This window comes from Condylura cristata, unplaced genomic scaffold (genome assembly GCF_000260355.1).
Source record: "Condylura cristata isolate star-nosed mole 26May11 unplaced genomic scaffold, ConCri1.0 scaffold00002, whole genome shotgun sequence".
NCBI lineage: Eukaryota > Metazoa > Chordata > Mammalia > Eulipotyphla > Talpidae > Condylura > Condylura cristata.
This window is the reverse complement of record NW_004567103.1, coordinates 32,255,725-32,276,585: the sequence shown is the minus strand read 5'-3', so window position 1 is coordinate 32,276,585 and position 20,861 is coordinate 32,255,725. Positions and strand designations below refer to the sequence as shown.

The window sequence follows — 20,861 nt, the reverse complement described above, 5'->3', positions numbered from 1 at the left end:
CATATACACCATGTATATATACATACAAACAAACACAATGGCATACTACTCAGCAGTCAAAAAGGATGAACTCATGCCATTTGTGGCAACATGGATGGAGCTGGAAGGGATTATGCTAAAGTGAAGTGATCCGGAAGGAGAAAGATAAATACCAGATGGTTTCACATCAATGTAGAATCTAGATAAACTAAAAAAAAAAAAATTAGATAAAGACAGGCTATAAGACTGAGAGAGATGAAGCATGCTCTCCCTCTCTTACCCATGACTACTCCCTGAGAACAGAGTGAGGAAGGAGAGAACAGTGGAGGACTGCAGGTACTTTGGTGGTGGTCAAACTATGGTGAACACACCTGAAGTCAGAAATCCTATATTATGAAAAAATAAGCACGGATGTTTAAAAACAAAAGTAAAAAATGATTTTTTTTTCCTCAAAGAGAATCTTTCTGCCCTGTAGTTCACTACACTCTCTTTCATGAAGGGTACTCCCATACCTCTAGATTGCTTGGTCCATTTTCATACCACTCACATTTATGGGTTAAGGGTACCCACATTCTTGGCCCAGGCTCGCCTGCCTTCCCAAACTACTATTGTCTCTTCTCTGCTCTGAATGTATATGCAGCTCAGAAAAAGTAACAGATGTGGAAGGACCCTTGGAAATAATGAATATGTATGCAGCAAATAACCAGCAAAATGTTTTTTTACGTAAAGGAACTTTGTCTTGATAGGTGATCTCATCACCTTGACTTTGAGAAGACTGAATTCTGCATGTTTTCCTAGGTTTTATGTCTTACTCACCTTCAAAAACTCTATGGTAGCTTAGTATTGAATGCAGCAACACTTAAGGCTGAAGTCGTTCATTTTCATTGATATTTACCCCCAGTCCCATCACAATTCAGTGAATAAGTGTAAAAAGCTACCTAAGTTGTAATATTACCATGGCCCAGACTGAATCAAAAGAGCAGCTTCCTGTATAGCACACCTTTGCTCAGACCACAGCTTTCTTAAGAAACAATGCATTTTAACATCAGATCTGATCAGCTCTAAACTCTAGGGAAACCTCCTGTCTGGTAGGTTAGAGAAGGGAGAGGCAGGTCAAAAGTATTGTCTATAAAAACCTTTCTCTACACAAACTACACTATTTTAAAGACATAATATCTTATAACATTCTCTGCTTCCCTTGAAAGAAAGCTCTCTGTGGAAAAGTTCCTTTAAATTTTTAAAAATTTAAAAATTTCTTAGGTTTTCTCTAATGGTTTCTATAACTATTTTTCCTTGGTGTATTGTTAGTTCTTTGACTCTTGTTGAAGCTCCATTTTGAAGCACTCTAAACAATGTACAACACAAGGTAACTGTTTGTCCTAATGGCAGCTAACTGCCTTCTTATATTCCCTGTAAGCCCAACAGTTTCTGAGAGTTTCTTAAGCCAATTCAGTTTTATTCAAGTTTTTGTCTATGTCATGAAAGTTTCTGAGAAATTACACCAAACATTAAATAAAATCAAATTTATAAAGCATTTTCCCTTTCTTGAATTCAGTAAATTTTGAATAAGTTTTTATCTGTCATGTTCCAAGCCCTATGCTATGCCATCGGTCAGATTTAAAGAAGGAAAGATGGCGGAGGTGATGCTTGTTTATTGGTTTTCTTAACACAGAGATCAGCACCTGGCCAGTAGTTGCTCAGTACAAATTTGTAGAATAAATGAATGAATGAAAAGATGACATTAATATTGTCTTCCAACATTGGCTGTCAATGTATAGATAGTAATTCATTAACAGAGGTGTGGGCAGGAGTTACAGATGGTAAGACATAGCCAGAAAAGTGATGGTGGTGGGGGGAATAAAATACTCTCGTTGCACTGTGTAGACATTGGGGAAAGTAAAAGCAGCAGCAATATATCAAAAAAGAAGCATTTAAAAATAGTTTCTCTTACTGTTCTATTCTCACCTCCTCCATAAAGTTTAACAGGAAGTCACAACTCTCAGTTGCATAATTCGTGTTTTCCATTTCACTGCCTATTTTTCAGCTGAGCATTTATTAGAAATATGAAGTCAGGTATAGTGAGAACACCAGCATGACACATCTTATCAGAGGTGATGTCCCTTTCATCAGCAGTGAGAACATTGGCTCTCCTGCCAAAGCATTTCACCAGTCATTGGGCCAGTGCTGTGGCCCCTGGCCGGAAAGTGGGGCTCCTTCGCCATGGAAACCAAATATGAAAATGGAAGACGGTAAAATTCTGCATACAGTATAGCTTAGTGGCCAACCACATAGCTTTCTATGTGGACATTGGCAAAATGAGTTTGTCCAACTGGGAAAATATCATACGCCTTTGTTTCTATGTTGTCACCATTTTTTTCTTCTTCTTAGAACTGATATACTGATACATGTATTAGTTTGTGTGAATAAAAGAGAAAAATTTGTCGATTTCTCCCACTGTATTCTATATTTTGATATTTCTTTTTACAATGTGCAGGAAAGTATATTACTTTTATAAATGGAAAAATATTAGTCATTCATTTCTTGGTTCCACCAATAAGATTATGATAGCTATTGGGGCTCTAAAGTTTGAAAGAAAGATAATTCTGCCTACTTGCAATTACATGCATAATTTCTGTCCACTTTGACAGATACATCATGACAGGAGTGTCCCAGCACCAGCAGTACTCCTGGAAGGAACACGGCTGCATGCAGATTGTTGAGTAAATGAATGACAATCAATTCATTCAATTTTCTCACAAATGAGGGAGAATGTAAAGAAATCTTTGGGAATTCAGGACCTCCCTGGTGGTGCAAAAGGTTAAGTTTCAGCGTTATGAAGCTATCAGCAGCCACGGCAGTGTGAATTCACTGGCCAGCGAGGTGACCCACGTGTGCAGCAGACCTCTCCTGATCCGTCCTCTGCTCCTCTCAGCAGTTTACTTTGTCAGTCGATCTGCCCATTCTGTTCTCCACTCTGTCTCTGGTGAATCCTCTCACCACACCCCCTTGCGCCTCTGGCCTACACCCAGTTCTTGCATGCATAAATGAAAAGAAAAAGAAATCTTTGGGAATTCATAACTCCCACTAGGAATGCAGCTCAACTATTCCCTCCTTTTAAAATGGCAAAGAATAAGAAATATATGTGAGATCTACACATGAAGTTTTTGCATTCATTTGGGCAGTATCAGTCTTGGCTATACATAATAATAACCAGAGGAGCTATTTCTAAAAAGCCAATTGAAACAGAAACTATGGGTTGGGGCTGAGCTTGGCTAATGTTCAAATGTCTTTCACGATTTTAGTATGCAGACAGAGTTTAGAACACCAACCGAGGAGCAAACTTTCCAAATGTGTCTGATTATCGGAATCACCTGATTTGCTCAGGCCCCATTAGCCCTAATTTCAAGCGTTTTTAATCTTTGCCAGTTTGGAAAAGTGGTCTCTGTTTTGTTTATAAGAAGGAACACTTTCATTTTCTGAGGCTGTCTGACTTCAAGTTTTACCTTCTATAGGGTTGTCATTGTTTCTAATTTATTGTCAACACAAATGTTACCATATTGCTGGACAATTTTCCAAGCTATCCTGAGGTATTCTGGTTCTGAAATAATACTTCTACAACTTTTATTAGACTATGTCTTTATTACTGTAAGTCGATTCTCATCTATCTAAAGTAATTGCATTGTCTGATTAAGTGTCAGGATGAGTTGTTTGGAAATGAAGGTCTGGAGAAGATAAAGAAAGGAGAAATCAATGTGGATTTAATGACATATAGAGAAGACTTGGGTTGGAAGGTGGAAGGAGAAGAGAACTGGGTCCTGGATGAAGGGAGGGCAAGGCATGAGTGAAGGGTCTGTTCTGGGGCTACAAAAGATCCAAATTCTAAACCCTCCATTTCTTTTTACCTTCTGATGTTCCTGCCTGGGATGCATCTTTTAGCTGCAAACTCTCTGAATTCTGAATTTGCTCAATTAGAAATGGAAATGGGAGGCTTGAAATCTACATTTTTAAAAAAGATTTATTTATTTATTCATACAGAACTGGGGTACAAGCCAGAGATGCAGAGGGTGAGGGGATTCACCAGAGACAGAGTGGAGAGCAGAACAGGCAGATCAATGAAGTACACTGCTGAGGGGAGCAGCGGGCGGGTCAGGAGAGGTCTGCCATGCCATGTGGTCACCTCCGGGGCAGGCGGGGATTGAACTTATGTGGAAGTGGCTTTAGCTTCTTAGTGCAGTGCTTTAACCCGCTGCACCACCAGGGAGGGCCGAAATCTACATTTTTTAACAAGTCCCCCAGGTAATTTTTATAATAAAACACTAACTTAGAGAGATGAGACTCTTTATGCAATTCAAAAGGATGATAGATGGTTTAGAATGTCCCCAAAAGAGTCCCACATGCAACACACTAGTGCTTCTGTCAAAATAAATCATATATAGTATTTTTCATTTACCAATCTGGAAAAGATTAAAACACTTTGCACCACTCAGTGTTGAAGATGGAATGAGCTTTTACACACTGCTGTTGGGAATGTGAATGGAAACATTACGAAGGGACAATTTGGCAATTCTTATGAGAAGCCAATTTTCATACTCTTAGACATAGTAATTCCACTTTTAAAAATTTAGCCTGAGGCTGTGAGCACAACTTTCCCAATTTATCAGAATACTTTGCGAAGCTTTTAAGAACTACAGATTGTCCTCTTGTTGAATTTCAAGGGGCCCATTTATGGGCCCATTCCCCGAAGACACTGATTCTGTATATTTAGGGTAAGGACCAGGGATCTGGGTTTTGAAAAAACAGATATAGTTTTTTTTAAATAATAGAAAGATTAAAAATTAATAAGAACCTCACCCTCCACACCTTGTGATTAATCACACTGGACATACTGCTGTTTTTTATTTTCCCTCACTAGTATATATCAGTCTTACATTTCATTATTTTTAGATCTAATATTTTAATATTTATGTAGCCTATTTGGAAATAGTTCAATTTATTTAAGTACTATGAACACTGAAGGATAGATCATTGTCACCTTTTTTGTCTTTACAAATAAGATAATAAATATTTTCATATGCATAGTCTTCTCTTTACCTGTGTGAGAAATTCTGTAGGATAAATATCTAGAAATGGAACTGCTTGGTCACATTAAAGTTTGATAAGGACAAATCACTTTCTGAAATGGTTTTGGTAAATGTGGCAAACACATCTAACTGTACATCCAAAATTCCTGTTTCCAGATGAAGCAACTCCTTGGAAGTGGGAAGTAGCAGTCAATCTGGGATTACATTTCCTACCCATCCCTTGCCTGGTGGAAGTGTATAACAAGTCTTGCCAGTAGAATGCAGATGTAAATTGTGTCATCCCTAGACTAAGGCATCTGAGATGTAGCTGTGATTTCATTCTCCTCCTTTTTCCCTATCACCCTGCTCCAAAGATATCCAGGCCCTTTGGAATAGCCAAGCCAAGCACTATAAAAAAAATTTAGATAGGGCCCTCCCTGGTGGTGGGTTAGGATGCAGCACTGCAAGCGAGCCACAGCTGCTTCAGTGCAGGTTCCATTCTCAGCCAGGGAGCTGACCCACATGGTGCAGCAGACCTCTCCTGTGTTCCCTATTCTGTCTCTCGTGAATCCTCTCACTGCCCCTGTACCTCTAGCCTGTACCCCAGTTCTGTATAAATAAATAAGTAAATAAATAAATCTTTTAGACTGTTAAGTACATGGAAAATAAGATCCTGTTGTCTGATAGATTACTTGATATAGTAACTAGTGTTATCTTCATTAATATATCGCTTTTATACTCAAATCAACAGTGGGTATCTGTATTAAAATAATTCTGACTTAGGTGCCTGGTGTTAAGACTCACTGCTTCACAAAATAATTATAACTATGAATAAAATTTTAACAGTAATGTGTTTACTTCCCAGTCTATATTGATGAAAAACAGGAAAAAGTAATTTCCAAGTGATACATAAATAAAAACAATGCTGAAAAGGGACACTTGGTGGCATGGAATACTATTTCATGCTTGGTTGGTTATTTAAGTGACTATTTTAAGCTTATGAAGGAGGTTATAAGACCTTAAAAAGTAAGTTAAAATGCATGTGAGTAGAATTACTGGCAAGAAATATAGGTTATCAGTTAAAGTTAGGATTAGAGATGATTTTTGTTGTTGTTTAGTATGTTTCTAAACTTTCTTTTTTGGATATGTATCACCTTTCTAATTAGAAATAAAATTGCCCTAAAATCAGTAAAACTACACTGGCAAAAATACATAGCCTATAGAAACTGTGACATAAACCACCTACATGATTCTGGATTCCTGTGGTTTGAAGCTCAGTAATTTATGAAAATTGGCTACTTCTGAGAGGAGACTGAAACCTAAGTGATTCCCATGCTTTTTAAAGACCTAACATAGAGCAGTTTACCAACAAATCCATGTTTATTTATTAATTAGTGAGGTTGGTGATTAAGGCTACACATAAAGCTAAACAGAAAGTACAGTTTGTGTCTTCTAATGTGTGGAGAATTTTTTTTTTTATGAGAACCAGATGTTCTCCTATCACTCATAAGTTCTTTCATTCACTGACAAGTGAATGATGGGGAAATATGTTTAATTTACAGAGGAGCGAGAAAAGAAGCCATTTCCTTATGGTGGTGTGGTAAGACTTTGGAAAAGTCTCTGAAGTACCTTTATGCTCTACCCATCCATCAGTATTTTAAAATAACAGGAAACAGATTGAAGTGGTTTGGCTGTGGTTTGAAAAGCCAAAGGATGAGACACCCCAAGAGGTCCTTCCTTGCTTTTTGACCTCTTGCTGGTAGATGAGAATGTAGGAGAGGAGAATGAGCACTATTAGATAACCATTTATAACACTTAAAAATGCTAATAAGCTACAAATGAAAGTTAGGCATGAAGTTTTAAATTTAATTATGCTGTAAAGGTGTAATAGAGTAAAAGAAACTAAGTGCCATTTCTAAAGGACTGGTTAAATTACTGTACATTCATAAGCTACTATGAGACACCTATGTTAAGAACAGTGTAAAGCACTGATGAGAGAAATTACAGACTTCAATAAATGGATGACTAATATGATTACCAAAGGCTGGGGGTACAGGGGAAAAAGGGGGAAGGGTGATGGTCAAAGGGTACAAAGCAGGTTGAAATGTGAATATAAGTGTGAATAAATTTAATATGGACCATGATGAGTATAGGTAAATACTACAATGCCAAATGTGGGAACTATGGTGAGAGTAAATTTCAGGTGCTCTACCACCTAAAAAACAAACAAACAAACAAAAAAAGCTATGTTAATCACCTTGACTGTTAGCAGTCAATATAAAAATCTCCACTTTAGAAAAAAAAGAAGAGGTAGTATTTCTACTATTAACCATTTACATAATTAATGTAACAACATTAAAACCAGAAACTGGTTATAAAAAGAAAAGGCTATATTTGTAAATTGATGCAAAATCCTAAATGAAATATTAGTAAGGCGGTGTGTAAAAATAAGTTTATTTCAGTAACAAAGTGGTGCAATATAAGAATTTCTATGTCAAACACTTAAAGTATGGATTAAAGGAGATATATAATTAGGTTAATTAATGCAGAAAATCATTTGATAGAATGTGACATATATCAAGATTTCTAAAAAATCCCTGCAAACCAAGATTATAAGGGAATTTACTTAATACAGGAAACCAATAATAAGCATTTTCATAACAAAACATTGCACCAGCTATGACTCTTTTACTTCAACACTGTAATGAAAATCCTAACCGAGAAAGGAAGTAAAAGAATTAAGCATAAAACTTGGAACAATTGGACTTCTCTTTGTTTGGAAATGATATGATTATCTACAAGAAATAAAAGAATCTCCATAAAGTAGACTCAGTGAATGAACTTGGGAAAGGTTGTTTTTTAAACATCAGGAGTAGTCTACGTACTAGCAATAACCAAATAGAAATTGATAGAAAACAGGATGCCACTCAGATTGTCAATATAAAATGTAAAAAATGTTTCAGATAAATCTAAGGAAAGATGCTACTAATTTGGGGGGCAGGAGGGGTTCTTAACAACAGCTTTGAAGGATATCAAAGAAGCCCTGAATAACGGTAGTGATATATGATGCTCACTGATTGCAAGTTTCAATATCATGAAGATAGCAAGTCTTCTTAAAGTAGTATATAAATTTAACCCTAACTTAAATCCCAACAGAAATATTCATAAAGCTTAAACTGCTGTTCCTAAAATTTATATAAAAGAAAAAAGAATAAGAATTAACCCAGAATATTTTGAATAACAAAATATATAGTCTGATCTAATCAAATATAATGCCTTATCATAAAACAAGAGTACAATATTGATGCACTCACACACATACACACACAAAATGGACATAATACAAATTAGTAGGGATATGATAAATTAGTCAATAAATGATGCTAAAATATCATTTATGTACAAAATAAAATGATATACCTAATCTATACACACATCCTCATATGGGTCTTAAGTATGGGCACTTGAAATTTGAATAGTAATCACAGAAATTTAATTTATGACAATAGCGATTAATTTAACAATCAAATTGGCAAAAGTCAGTCTGTAAACAATGACAAATATTGGCAAGGATGTTCTAAAATCAGAGCTCTTATATATTGCTGGCAGAAAAAATAATTTTAGTAAACTGCTTGGAGAACCATGTGGCTCTATTAATGTGGAAGATGTTCATGCATCAACAATTCTCCCAGGTGTATTCAGATTAACAAGCAATGAATAGAAGGAAAAGAAGAGTGAGAAGGGGGGGGCCCTCCCTGTTGTGGCAAGGGTTAATGCTCTGCACTGCCTTAGCAGTTTGCAGCTGCTTCAGCATGAGTTCATCCCCCTGCTGGGGAGGTGACCCACATGGCGCAGCAGACCTTTCCTGGCTCGCCCCCCTCTGTACTCTTGTCAATCTGCCTGTTCTGCTCCCTACTCTGTCTCTGGTGAATCCTCTCACCACCCATGCACTTCTGGCCTGTACCCCAGTTCAGTATGCATAAAATAAATAAATCTTAAAAAACAGAAAAAGAAGATGAGGCAGAGAAAAAGTAACAATGATTACAAGTTAGAAAGAGCGGTCTATATTGTTGCTTTTTTTTTTTTTAAGGCTGTTTCATCTGTAAACCAAGACAGTGATGCCCTAATAAGAGCGGGACTGTGTTACACACTAGGGATGCAAGATGAATGTGCTTAAGGGACTTGCAGTCTGTGGAAGAGATAGGAAAGGTGACAGACACATAGTTCTAGTTACTTCCCATTAACTTCCTACTGCACATCACTTAGAATTTAGCTAACTCATGTAGCCCACTTTCTTCTCCTAATCTTTATGATGCGTCAACAGCCATGTAATCACCCACAGTAAAACCCTCAGTCATCTCTTTCTCATTGTATCACACATTTCATATCTATTTGCTCATTATGTGCTGGTTGTTCCAGTAAATTATCTCAACTCCAGCACATTTTTTTTTCTTCCCCATAGCTATTGCCTCCCTCAGCATAAATCTTTTCCCTTGAACCATTGCTACAATGTCCAGACAGATTTTCATGCTTCCAGTTTCACCTGCATTTTCTTTTTCACTGTTTTTCTTGCAAGTCTATCTCAGGGAAAGGGAAAATAATCTTAAAAAGGATTCTATTGACTAATTGCTTGAAAGTGGATTTATTTTTGCTCCTAGTTTCTGATGTAGCTTGTTAAAAGTACTTTTATAAAATGTTTCAGAGGAAAATGTTTAAGGTAACAGGTCTTATGAACTACACCTTGATTTAGTGTAAGTATCTCCGTAGACAGTTTCTTGAACACAGTGGATTTAGAACAGTTTAGATAGCTCCTGTGGGTCTTCATCTCCATGTGATAAGGACAGGTAAAATAGGAAAATGTTATTTTAAAAACTACTGGTAGAATGACATAAATGAATATCTGCCCAACTTTTTTCTTCTCAACCACCATGACACTCCCAGCAAATAAAACCAATGGAGAGTAAAAGTCAACATAAGACTCTAAATATCTTTATATCCTCTTTACTGGCATATGTGTTTATCTTATTAAATAGATTCTTTATTTTTTCCACTAGTTTTTGCATTAGGGAAAATGAAATTTATCTAATCTCTGAGCTTTCTAAATTCTTATAATTTAAGGTAAAGGTAAAGTAGGGGCTGGGTTAAGGAGGAGAGAACTTTTAATAAGAGACAGGTGATCATAGAGAGAAAACTAACTCTGGAAATGTTGTCAACAAAAACATGTATGTATGTGGCTAAATTGCCTTTGATGGCACTTAACTGACAACAGCCAAACTGCTTAGCAAGGCATTCAAGGTCCTCACAGAAACCTCTTTTGATGCTCAAAGGACTATCTAGCATGAGAAATTCTCCTGTTATGCTTTGCTCTTTCTTGCCCCAACTATATGATTTCCTTTCCTCCCTTCTCTTCAGAAAGTCCTGACCAGTTCAAATATTCTAGCCTCTGACAATTATGATCACAGAAACTTTCGCTCTGGTGCATTCTACAGGACATCACACATATTTAGCTATAACTACTCTCCCTTCTAGTTGCAATCGTTTTGCCCTAACAGTTTTATCTAGGTCCTCTTCACTTTGTATTTTCAGCAATCAATACTAGACTAATGTTAAAATCTATATAATTGAACCAACATTCAATCTGCTAATGCCTCTGGAGTCAGTTCCCACCCCCCACCAAAGCAAATTCTGCAAGCCCCACTTTAAGAAATCCAAACTACCATTGGAATAAAAAAAGTGTCACTATACACAGTTATTAATGATCTAAGTAGCTCCAGGCATGAACTTCAAGGAGAATTAGAATTTAAGGGAATGACAAATCATTATAGTCTCAAATAATAAAGTGTTAGAGAAGAGTTAATGACGAGGGAGAGCAGTCATTCAGGCTAGGGTAAGCAAGCTTAGAGGGACTGGCACAAAGTTTTCATGACTGAAATTTCAGTGGCTGGGATTTTGAGTGGATCACACTGGATTCCATTTTAGTGTTATGTGCATGAAATAAGGAATTGTGATGCACCATCCACCTTCTGTTGGCTACCCCAAATTATTCAACAAGCAAAAAACTTCACAACTAATTCACATTTCATCTTAAATGACATGAAATGCAGGTCAGTCTCTTAGCCTGCAAAGTTGAGTGTTGTAATACTGGCATCAGCTAATTATGTCAGAGAAAATCCGATTTTAATATGTGCTGGGGATTTGGGGAAATAAATGTGTTATGTGTGACAGACTGGAACTACAGTGAGGCAAGATGACATGAAAGAGTGAATTCTCCACTCATGGCATGCTGTGGCCATGAGTTCCCTTTTAGGTCCTAGGCTGGCACCTACTTCCTTTTGTATGTGGTAGTAAATGCTAAATTTATTCCCTCTCAATGATTTTCATAGTTTTTCATTTACTTAAGTAGGGTTTCTGTTGTCAGTAATATGTCTTGAGTGAGCAAACACTGGATTTTTCCAAGTTTGATCTTTAAACAAAATTCAAATAAAATGTAAATTTTTGCTTAAAAAGGATGTACAGTATGATTCCATTTGTGATCCAGGTATTTTTATGCAGTTATTTACTAATTCTAAATTTATTTTTTAAGCCTCTATGATGTATCTAGGCACACTGCAGGCACTGGGGGTAGCAGTAAATGAACCAAAACCCCTTCTTTTGTGATTACATTCTAATGGCAGATTTTAGGAAAGAGGCAAATATAATCCTGCCTTCCAACTGCATGCATACATTTAGAGAAAACTATAGTGGACACTGCAGTTTTACTCTGCCTTATATCTGCAGATGTGTGTACTAAGAATTGTCTGAGTAACATTCATCAATTATTAATATGATGATATAAAGACAGTAGATTCTGCATTGTTTTTATTTTCTTTGCATTTTTCTTCAATGTTTTATTATAAATCAGTATGAATATGTAGTGTTTTATAAGTCATTCCACTTGAGGGATAAAGAGGAAGGTTGTTATAGAGTAAATGATTTTGTCCCTCCAAATTCACACGTTGAAATCTTAACCCCTAGTATGATTGTATTAGGAATAGTAACACCCTACCTTCTTATGCATGAGAGGTTCTGTGAACATCTATGAACCAGTAAGCCAAATCACTGAACTTGCAAATGTCTTGAACTGTCAGGGAAAAATATCTGCTGTTTATAAGCTGATGAATTCTATTTTTGTTTATAGCAACTTGAACAGACCAAGACAGAAAAGAAGAGGAGTAAGGAAAAGATGTATGCAGTAGAAAGTTCAAGCTTAAGAATCTAGCAATTAGCCTCATAGGTATCTACCCAAATGGGTAGAAAACTCATGCCCACACAAACACCTGTACATGAATGTAAATGTCAGCTTTATTTGTAATTGTCAAAACTGTATGAGCAGATTTAAGGTAAAATCATACCACAATAAAAAGTACTGAACCTACTAAGTTACAGAGAAACATGGGGGAGACAAAGACCATTACTAGGCAAAAGAAACAAACTGAAAAGGCTACATACTGTATGACTACAACTATATGGAAAAGGCAAAACTATAAAAACAATAATAAAAAAAAAGGTCAGTGGTTGTCAGGGATGTGGCGAAGGATAGATGAACTGGTAGAGCAGAGAGACTTTTAGGGCAGTAAAACTGAAATGGTTATGGATTTGCCAAATTCCACAGGACGATGCAACATGGTGCATGAATCCTAATGTAACCTTGGACTTCAAGTTAAAATAATGTAGCACAACAGCAGCAGATATACTGTTAATACATCAATACAGGAGAAACTAGGGAGAGAATAAAAAGGTATATATGAGAACCTTATGTAGTTTCTGTAAACCTTTATAAAACTGCCATAAAATTTAAGCCTTCGGTGAGAAAAGATCCAATAGCAGCTGTTTATCTTTAGTAAACTCTAACATAGCCCTTGCCATATGCTTTGCAATTTTTTAAATGCTCTTGACATCCCTCTAGGGCAAGTACTAGTGTAAGACCAGAAAGTATAAATATTTTGCCCCAAGCCACACAGATCAAGGATCCAAGTAGACACAATCCTCCCTGGGTTTGACCTGAGGCTGCCTCCCCTCAAGGTGAGTGTGAGGTGCTGTTCTCTGCTTCACCTCACAACCTGGCTTCACTCTTGGTTAAGTAGTTTTGTTTCATTTAATTGAAAATCGTCCCAAGTACGAATAGAAATAATGAACTACAATATTGAAAGTGAAGATCCATTATTCCATCAAGAACTGAAATAAATTTACCTATAACTTTTTGTTCTCTCAGTAGTATGTTTTTTCTTGCTATAATAGTTTAAATTGATTATATTTAAAATTAAAATTATTGAGGATGAAAATACTCAAACCAGAGAAGGAAACCAAATAGTCATTTGACAGGTTTTTTTTCCATTTTTCTTCTTGATGGGAGGGAGAAAATTGCTTTATCAAAAAGACTTGTCTTTGAAAAAATAGCGGGAATATGAGAGGTTATGATTAAACAAAATGCAGCTTTGTTTAGGTGTAAAACCTGTGATGATGACGTTCTTACTATTTTCTACTATAATCTGAATTAACACAAATACCCAGGAAGTCTACTGAAGTAAGTTTATAAAATGAAATATTCCGCAGCACAAGGAGGAAACAGCAAGTGCTTTTTGTCAGTTCACAAAATCAACCCACCAAGCTGCTTTTTTGTTTCTGGTTTGCAGAACCTACAGGCTACTGGAGGGAGGGGCAGGTCTCAGAAGGAGGTCAGGCTTTTACCCTCAAAGAGTCTGTGGCCTGTTTAGACACTTCCAGCTTGAGAGGGGCACAGTAAGATGCTGTTTATCTTGCAGCCAGTGCAGTGTGGGAGGAGAGAGTGCTAAGGCTCCCCACAATGTTTGTTTGTTGCCCTGGGCCCTCCGCAGGTCTTCTAGGGAGAGTAGAGCTGAATCGGAGGAAGGGCACGGCTTTCTTCACCATGGCCAGCAAAACCTCAGAGCCCTTCTAGAGCGAGCTTGGTGTGCTGGGAACACAAAGTAGATCTATTTCTCTGGGACTGGCATGTTGAGGCGCTCAGGCAGTGTGTTGGCAAAGGTCTAAAGAGGCAAGGTCTAGAGGGCAAGCGACACAAGCAGAAGAGGCTTGGCTTGAGTGGAAATATGACTGAGAGGTGCAGCGACTTCTCAGTCATATCCCCACCCAGACAGATGGGCTGCAATTCACTCTGGATGGAACTCAGATCTTGATATTTTCCCTATTAATACCTACAACCTTTTATTGAAAACCTATTTCACTGCCAGAATGAAAGCTCTAGTCTTCCTCACAGTCCCAAACAGTGGTTAATAAGCATCCTAATTTACATGAAAAGATACTAGAAGCAGAAAGATTAAGTGACTTGCCCAAGGCCACATTTCAAGAGCAGGAATTTCCAAGGAACATCCATTTTACACATTTGTGCCCCTCTAGCAAATGACCTTGGCTTCTAGGTCAGAGGTCAGCCAATTCCCCTATAGTCATTTTTATTTTAAGTTTCGGGTTATAACTCCCATCTGTCACTGTGAGCAGCCTGAGTCAATATGGAAATGAGCCAGCAGGGCTGTGCTCCACTAAAATACAGAAATTTGAATTCCATAACATTTTTATGTCAAATATTTTCATTTATGTTATTTATATTCTTTTCCAACCACTCAAAAAAATTATTATTATTTGTATGGTCACAGGCCATACAAAACAGCTACCCCCTTTGGCTTATGGGAGCAACAAGCCAGCCCTTGCTTTAGGCTTATTGATTAGAGCACTAAAACCAAAGAAACCAAGGATAAATGTCTTATTTCCAAAAGAGATAGTTTGGTGTCTGTGCTGAATATTCTATTTTGCTAGCAACAGTCTATTTTTCTACCCGAGTCAAACGTCTGGCAAGTTAGTAGGCGGATTACAATAGAGAGACTCTCAGCGCTGGGGCCCTGCTTGTGGTGCAAGGGGCTGAGTCTCAGCACCATGAAGCTATCTGCAGCCGCTGCAGCACAAGTTCAATCCCTGGCCAGGGAGGTGACCCACATGGCCCAGCAGATCTCTCCTGTCCCGCTCACTGCTCCCCTCAACAGTGTCTTTCAGTAGATCTGCCTGTTCCACTCCTCACTCTATCTCTGGCGAATCCTCTCACCACCCCCACACCTCTGGCCTGTCCCCCAGTTCTTGTATGCATAAATAAATAAATCTTAAAAAAAAAAATATATATATATATGGGATTTGTTTGGATGAATCTTTGGAGTAAAGGACTAGCGTGTGCTACAGAATACTCTCAAAGGAGAGGAGATTTAAACCAAATCTTTAATAGAAAGATACATACAACTGTGATGCCTCCACCTATGAATGAGACCAATACTCCAAATTGTTCCTCAAACTGTGGCAAAACCATAAAACCATTATCTTTCAAATATTTCTTCATGTTGCCAAATTTAATCATAGCTAGTAAACAAGGTGGATGCAAATCACATATACCCTCCCATTTACAATGTGTTTTAAGTTCATGAAAAATAAATAGTACCAAACTACAACTGAGCACAAAATTTAAGAGAATTTATAACTTTCTTTCAATTTGGCTTGAGCATCATGAGTATATACTTGATTTTTGTTTTGTTTTGTTTTACTACTTTTAACTCATAAATCTAATTATTTTGAAAAAGTGGAATGATTCTCACCTGAAGCACTTTCCTAATTCTTTTTAGATTGTGAATTAAGAGCAGGTTTTTTTCTTTGGAAACACGACCTAACTGTTCATCCAGTTGTATTAACAAGTTTTGAAGAAGAATTGTTGCCATGGTTTCATTGTTAGAAGCCACCTCCCTACAAAACAAAAGGGTTGTATGTAGCAGAAGACAACTTAGGAAAATGTTTTTTATATTTATTACCATACTAGTTTTAGACTGAAAAATCTGTTCTTTTATGGTGAAATCATTTAAATCATTTAAACCATTTAAGCACAGGGAAATTGCTCAACATCATTGATCACCAGGAAGTACAAATCAGAACACAAGGAGATACCACTTGACTCTGTTAGAATGACTATTGTCAAAAATAAAACAAGTGTTGGTCCCAACTTCTGGAGAAGTTGGGACCCATGTGTGTTGCTCGTGGAAATGAAGCATCACCACAGCTGCTCTGAAAATAGGGTGGAGATTGTCTAAATACAGAATTGCATACAGTGATTCCACTTCTGGGTAGATACCCACAAGAACAAGAAGCAGGATTTTGAACAGACATTTGTACAGCAATGTCCACAGTGGTTTTATTTTCATCAGCCAAAAGATGGAAACACCTCAAATGTCTATTGACAGGCGACTGGATGAACAAAATGTGTTATATATGTACTACAGAATATTATTCAGTCTTAAAAAATAACTTCTGGTACATGTTAAATGAATAAAACTTGAAAAAATTATGCTAAGTGAAATACTAGCCACAAAAGACAAAAGACTGTGCAATGAAACATATGAAGTATTTAGAAAAGTAAAATTCATAGAGACAGAAAATAGACCAGTGTTTGCCAGGGGCTAATGCAGAGAGAATGAGAGGTTATGACTGAACGGACACAGAGTTTCAGCATGGGAAGAATAAGCAGTTCTACAGAGTGATGGTGGTGGTATATTATATAACTGTGAATATACTTAATACCACTGAATTGTTCTCTTACAAATGATCAAAAAATGTGATATATATTTTACCACAATCAAAAATTAGATGACTGTTTAAAGCAAACTTTTTAATTACTTAAGGTTGCATTTAAAAGAACTTTTGTAAAATATACTAAAGAAAAAATTTATATTGAGCTAATAGATGTTATAAATTACAGCTGTACTTCTTGGCTTTTAAGTATATAGAAAATTGTTTGGATTTTGGCCCACAGAAAATCAAGGCACTAGGAACAATTAAGTTTTCATTTATAATACATGAGAACAGAAAAGACAATTATGATAATGTTTTTCAGGTAAAGACATTTTTTTTTACCTGAAAAGAATACATCTATTGAATCAAAAGTGGCCTATGGAATAAATCCATATGCAAGGCACAGCATTTGTGTCATGTCTAGGGGGAAACACAATGGTGTTTGGTCCTACCAGTCTTGACATTCAATCCACTGGGCCAACAGATGTCGAATTTCCATAGGAAAGTTGTCATCATAGAATTGATCTACTTGCTCCAAATATTTTATTTCTAACTGTTGGACTTGATTCCACTGAGACATGCTATAAAACAAAAGATAAAACTTGAGTTTTAAAAAGTGTTTTGTTAATAACTGCTGTACATATTTTCATAAATTCCAAGCAAAGACAATATTGTCCATTAATTAAGTAACTGTAGAAAAATGATGCTGCTTTTATACATCCAGAGAAACAGAAAACAATATCCTTGCAGCCCATAGATAAATCAATTCTTCCAGTTTTTTCCAAGGTCATCCCTAATGAAGGGGACAGTATTCTCTCCCTCAAACCCAGTACTTCCTTTGCTAGTAGGAATTGTTTTTCCACCTTCTCCAGGAAGTTTTTTCTTCTACCCAACACCCCTCACACCACACCCATCCCACCAAATTTATATTCTTACTCTTCCCTGTCCAGTGCTCCATCTTTACCGAACTTCTTAAAGGTAAATAACACACTTTTAACATTTTCTATACAGATGTCCCCCACTTTTGAAAGTTTTCATTTAGCTTCTGTTTTTACAAAAGACTTACCTTAGTATCTGTTTTTGCTTATGGGAAAAGATCCCGAGATCCAAAGTTTGCTTTTATGACAGAAAAGATTTGAGTTTTTTACAGTGTTTTGCATGTTTTTAGCAGCAAGTATTTCTAAAGGCAGTGGACCCCAGAACAGCATGTGATACCACTCAGCTCCTTCCTGGAGAACTACTATATATGTGCCATATCATGCCTGCTTTTACTTTAGTTTTTATGTATTATTTGGTATGATTTGGTAGAAATTTTTCCATATACAGCTGGCCCTTGAACAACACCAGGGTTAAGGTATTAACCTTCACATAGTTAAAAATCTGCACATAATGTACACATATCTGCATGTAACCGTATCTGTGGATTTCTCATTCGCAGATTCACCCAACTGACATCCAAGATGGTTGACTTTGTGAATGAGAACCATGGATAGAAAACAATCCACATAGAAGATGACCCACAAACACAAATTATTGAAGGTTTGACTGTAAGTGAGTGGCAGTTGCTTCTTTGTTTTACTCCATTTCACTTATGGAAAGTTTCATAGGAAAAATATCTACTTTCAGATAGCAGGTGAAACCTGTGTCTCTTATGATCTGCTGCTCTATGAGTGCTTTCTACATGAGGCAGTCAATAAAAGCTTCTTCTATGTGAAACTGCCTGATCCTTTTCTCTTTATTTCATATTCATCTGGGTTCTAAAGTTAGTTCCTAGACTTCTCAACTAATTCTTAGTTTGGGCTCTCCCTGGTGGTTAAAGTGCAGCATTACAAAGCTAGCTGCAGCCACTTCAGTATGAGTTCGATCCCCCACCATGGAGGTGACCCAAATGGTGTGGCAGACCTCTTCTGTCTTGCCTGCTGCTCCCCTCAGCTGTGTACTTTTGTCACTCTGTCTCTGGTGAATCCTCTCACTGTCCATACACCTCTGGCCTGTACCCCAGTTTTGTATGAATAGATAAATCTTTAAAAATAATAATTCTTAGTTTTATGAAGAGTACCATATATGCATTTCTATGGACTTTAATTCTTTGAGTTATAAATTATATTGCTGAACCAATAAACATTTTTGTTTCTCTGTGATGATTCACTATGGCTATGTAAATCTTCTACACCTACTTTAATTTAAATTTGTTTCTGATGTGCATTGGACAGTAGTTAAACCCTCAAGTTGCTTAAGGAAGGGAAAAAACCACACTTGGTACTTATTTGACAGCCTTTTATAAAACAAAAGTGTGTGTTTCCCCCATCTAACCCCACCCTAACTAAATTAGACATATTTCTTAACTCAGGGAAATTAGCATGACCTCAGTTTGAAGTTACAGTATTTACTTTTTTGAATGTCAACATTTTTAATATCTGTCAGCAATCCCAATCAAGGAAAAGAATTTCTTTGTAATTACTTACCATATTATTTTAACATATCTTACAGCTAAGTTAAGGTTTCCTTTTGCCTACAAAGTATCCTAAGATAGGTCTCATATGGAGCCATATGAGAACAACTTTTCCCTGATCTAAATGTAGAGAAGAAAATTATCACCAATGTTTTGCTAAAAGAAAGTAACCAAGAAAATGTTTCCTTTTCCTATCACTACCAATGGGGTCTTGACACAACACATTTCTAGGCATACTTCAAGTACCCATTGGTGTTGCTAAATGCAGAGTAGTACTGATGTTATTTTGACCAGGGCAGACAGATAGTAAGTCTTACCCCTCTTTTAAAAATGGAAAAATGTCTTTGGGGCGAGTATGTTCAGTGACTTATACTCAGGAAGTACAGTTCCTAAGAAACTACCTGCAGTTTTCTGATACCACACACAGTTGACTTTACAGCTGCTGGAACACACAAGATTGGAACATTTGTCCATATGCTGCTAGGATCATAACCTGTTATATTCCTTTCAATGTATGCCAATTAATGACAAAGGAACTCATGAGTTGAAATGGCATTGCAATCGCTACCATTGTAAAGTCTTGCTATGATTTCACTGAAAATCCATTTTCTCTATTGATTAGTGGGAAAATATCCTGACTTGAGCTGAATCACTCCTAGGATATAGGTACAACTTCCAGAGATCTAAACTCAAGGTTGAAATAGGGAAGGGCAGTCTTATCTGTTGCAGCTTCTAGAAATGCCTTCTATAATTATTCAGTAGTTCTTTGCTTTCACTCTCTAAGGATTCATCCCCATGCCAAGAAAACAGTAGAGTATTTGTTTTGAAAATGGAATAACCGTATTTTTTTTTTTTTTTTTTGAGTGTCTGTACGTGGAAGGTTCCCATTCAGGTGCTTTTCGTCCCACAGTTTCTCCCTCCGGAGCCACTTCGACCACTTTTGCTCCAGTTTGCGCAACGTCATGACCTGCCTTAAAATTTCACAAGCCCTCATGAAAGCCACAATCACTGACTATTCTAGCCACTGCTAGGTTTCAAGGTACACAGCTATTGTCAGACACCACCGCTCTCTAGCCTCTAGCTAAGAGAATGAAGAGGGGCTCACAGCCAGCTGTAGCAGAGACACACCTCCCCCTCAGCCTCAGTAGTCCCACCCACTGTTCAGAGTCCTGATCTAGAGAGCCCCACTGAGTCGTGCCACAGAGCATCTTTGAGTAGCCTAGTCTGACTTGTCTTTTTAAAAATCACCCATCTTCAAACAGGTTAAAATAAACCAACTGCCGAAACACCAAGGGAAGAGCAAAACCCAGGTGGCATCCTGAATAAGCAGTTCCTGAAATAGCCTCTGCCAGCAAAGCCACAAGAAGATGTCCTCTGCTCTACTTACCTGGCTCTCAGCCCCGGTCTCAGACAGCGCTCAAGTCCAAAGTCAGAATCGCCCCTCAGGTCATAGGACAAAGCCCATAAGACAAAGCCGCTGACGCTGATGTCCTAGTCAGTGGGGGATTTGCATTTCTCCTCCCACTTGAGGCTTTCCTGTGCGTCAGTGTTAAAGTGTCCGGGACTTTACTTGGGCAGGTTCCCACCCACTCTTTATTCTAGAAATGCTAACTGAAGGGCATAAACAGGTTGGAGTCTCTTTACAGGTCACCCTCTCTTCTCAGCTCTACTGGTCAGTCACTCCTGCAACTTCAGTTGACCCAAAGATGTCAGGAGGATGTGGAGGTCCAGGTGGAGAATACATATTCTTTTTTCCA

General features: G+C 37.3%; 1 protein-coding gene across 1 annotated transcript in view; it reads right to left on the bottom strand.

Annotated features, from left to right (window-relative positions):
* STAT4 (signal transducer and activator of transcription 4) overlaps window positions 1–20,559 on the bottom strand; it is an 85,597-nt gene extending 65,038 nt beyond the window's left edge. The window contains exons 1-3 of the mRNA XM_004674431.1: window positions 20,492–20,559; window positions 17,105–17,233; window positions 15,689–15,833 (exon numbers count right to left, since the gene is read on the bottom strand). Of these exons, the coding sequence (XP_004674488.1) occupies window positions 15,689–15,833; window positions 17,105–17,232 (273 nt within the window). The 5' untranslated portion in view covers window position 17,233; window positions 20,492–20,559. The remainder of the gene's footprint in view (window positions 1–15,688; window positions 15,834–17,104; window positions 17,234–20,491) is intronic.
* Between the last annotated feature and the right edge of the window lie 302 nt (window positions 20,560–20,861).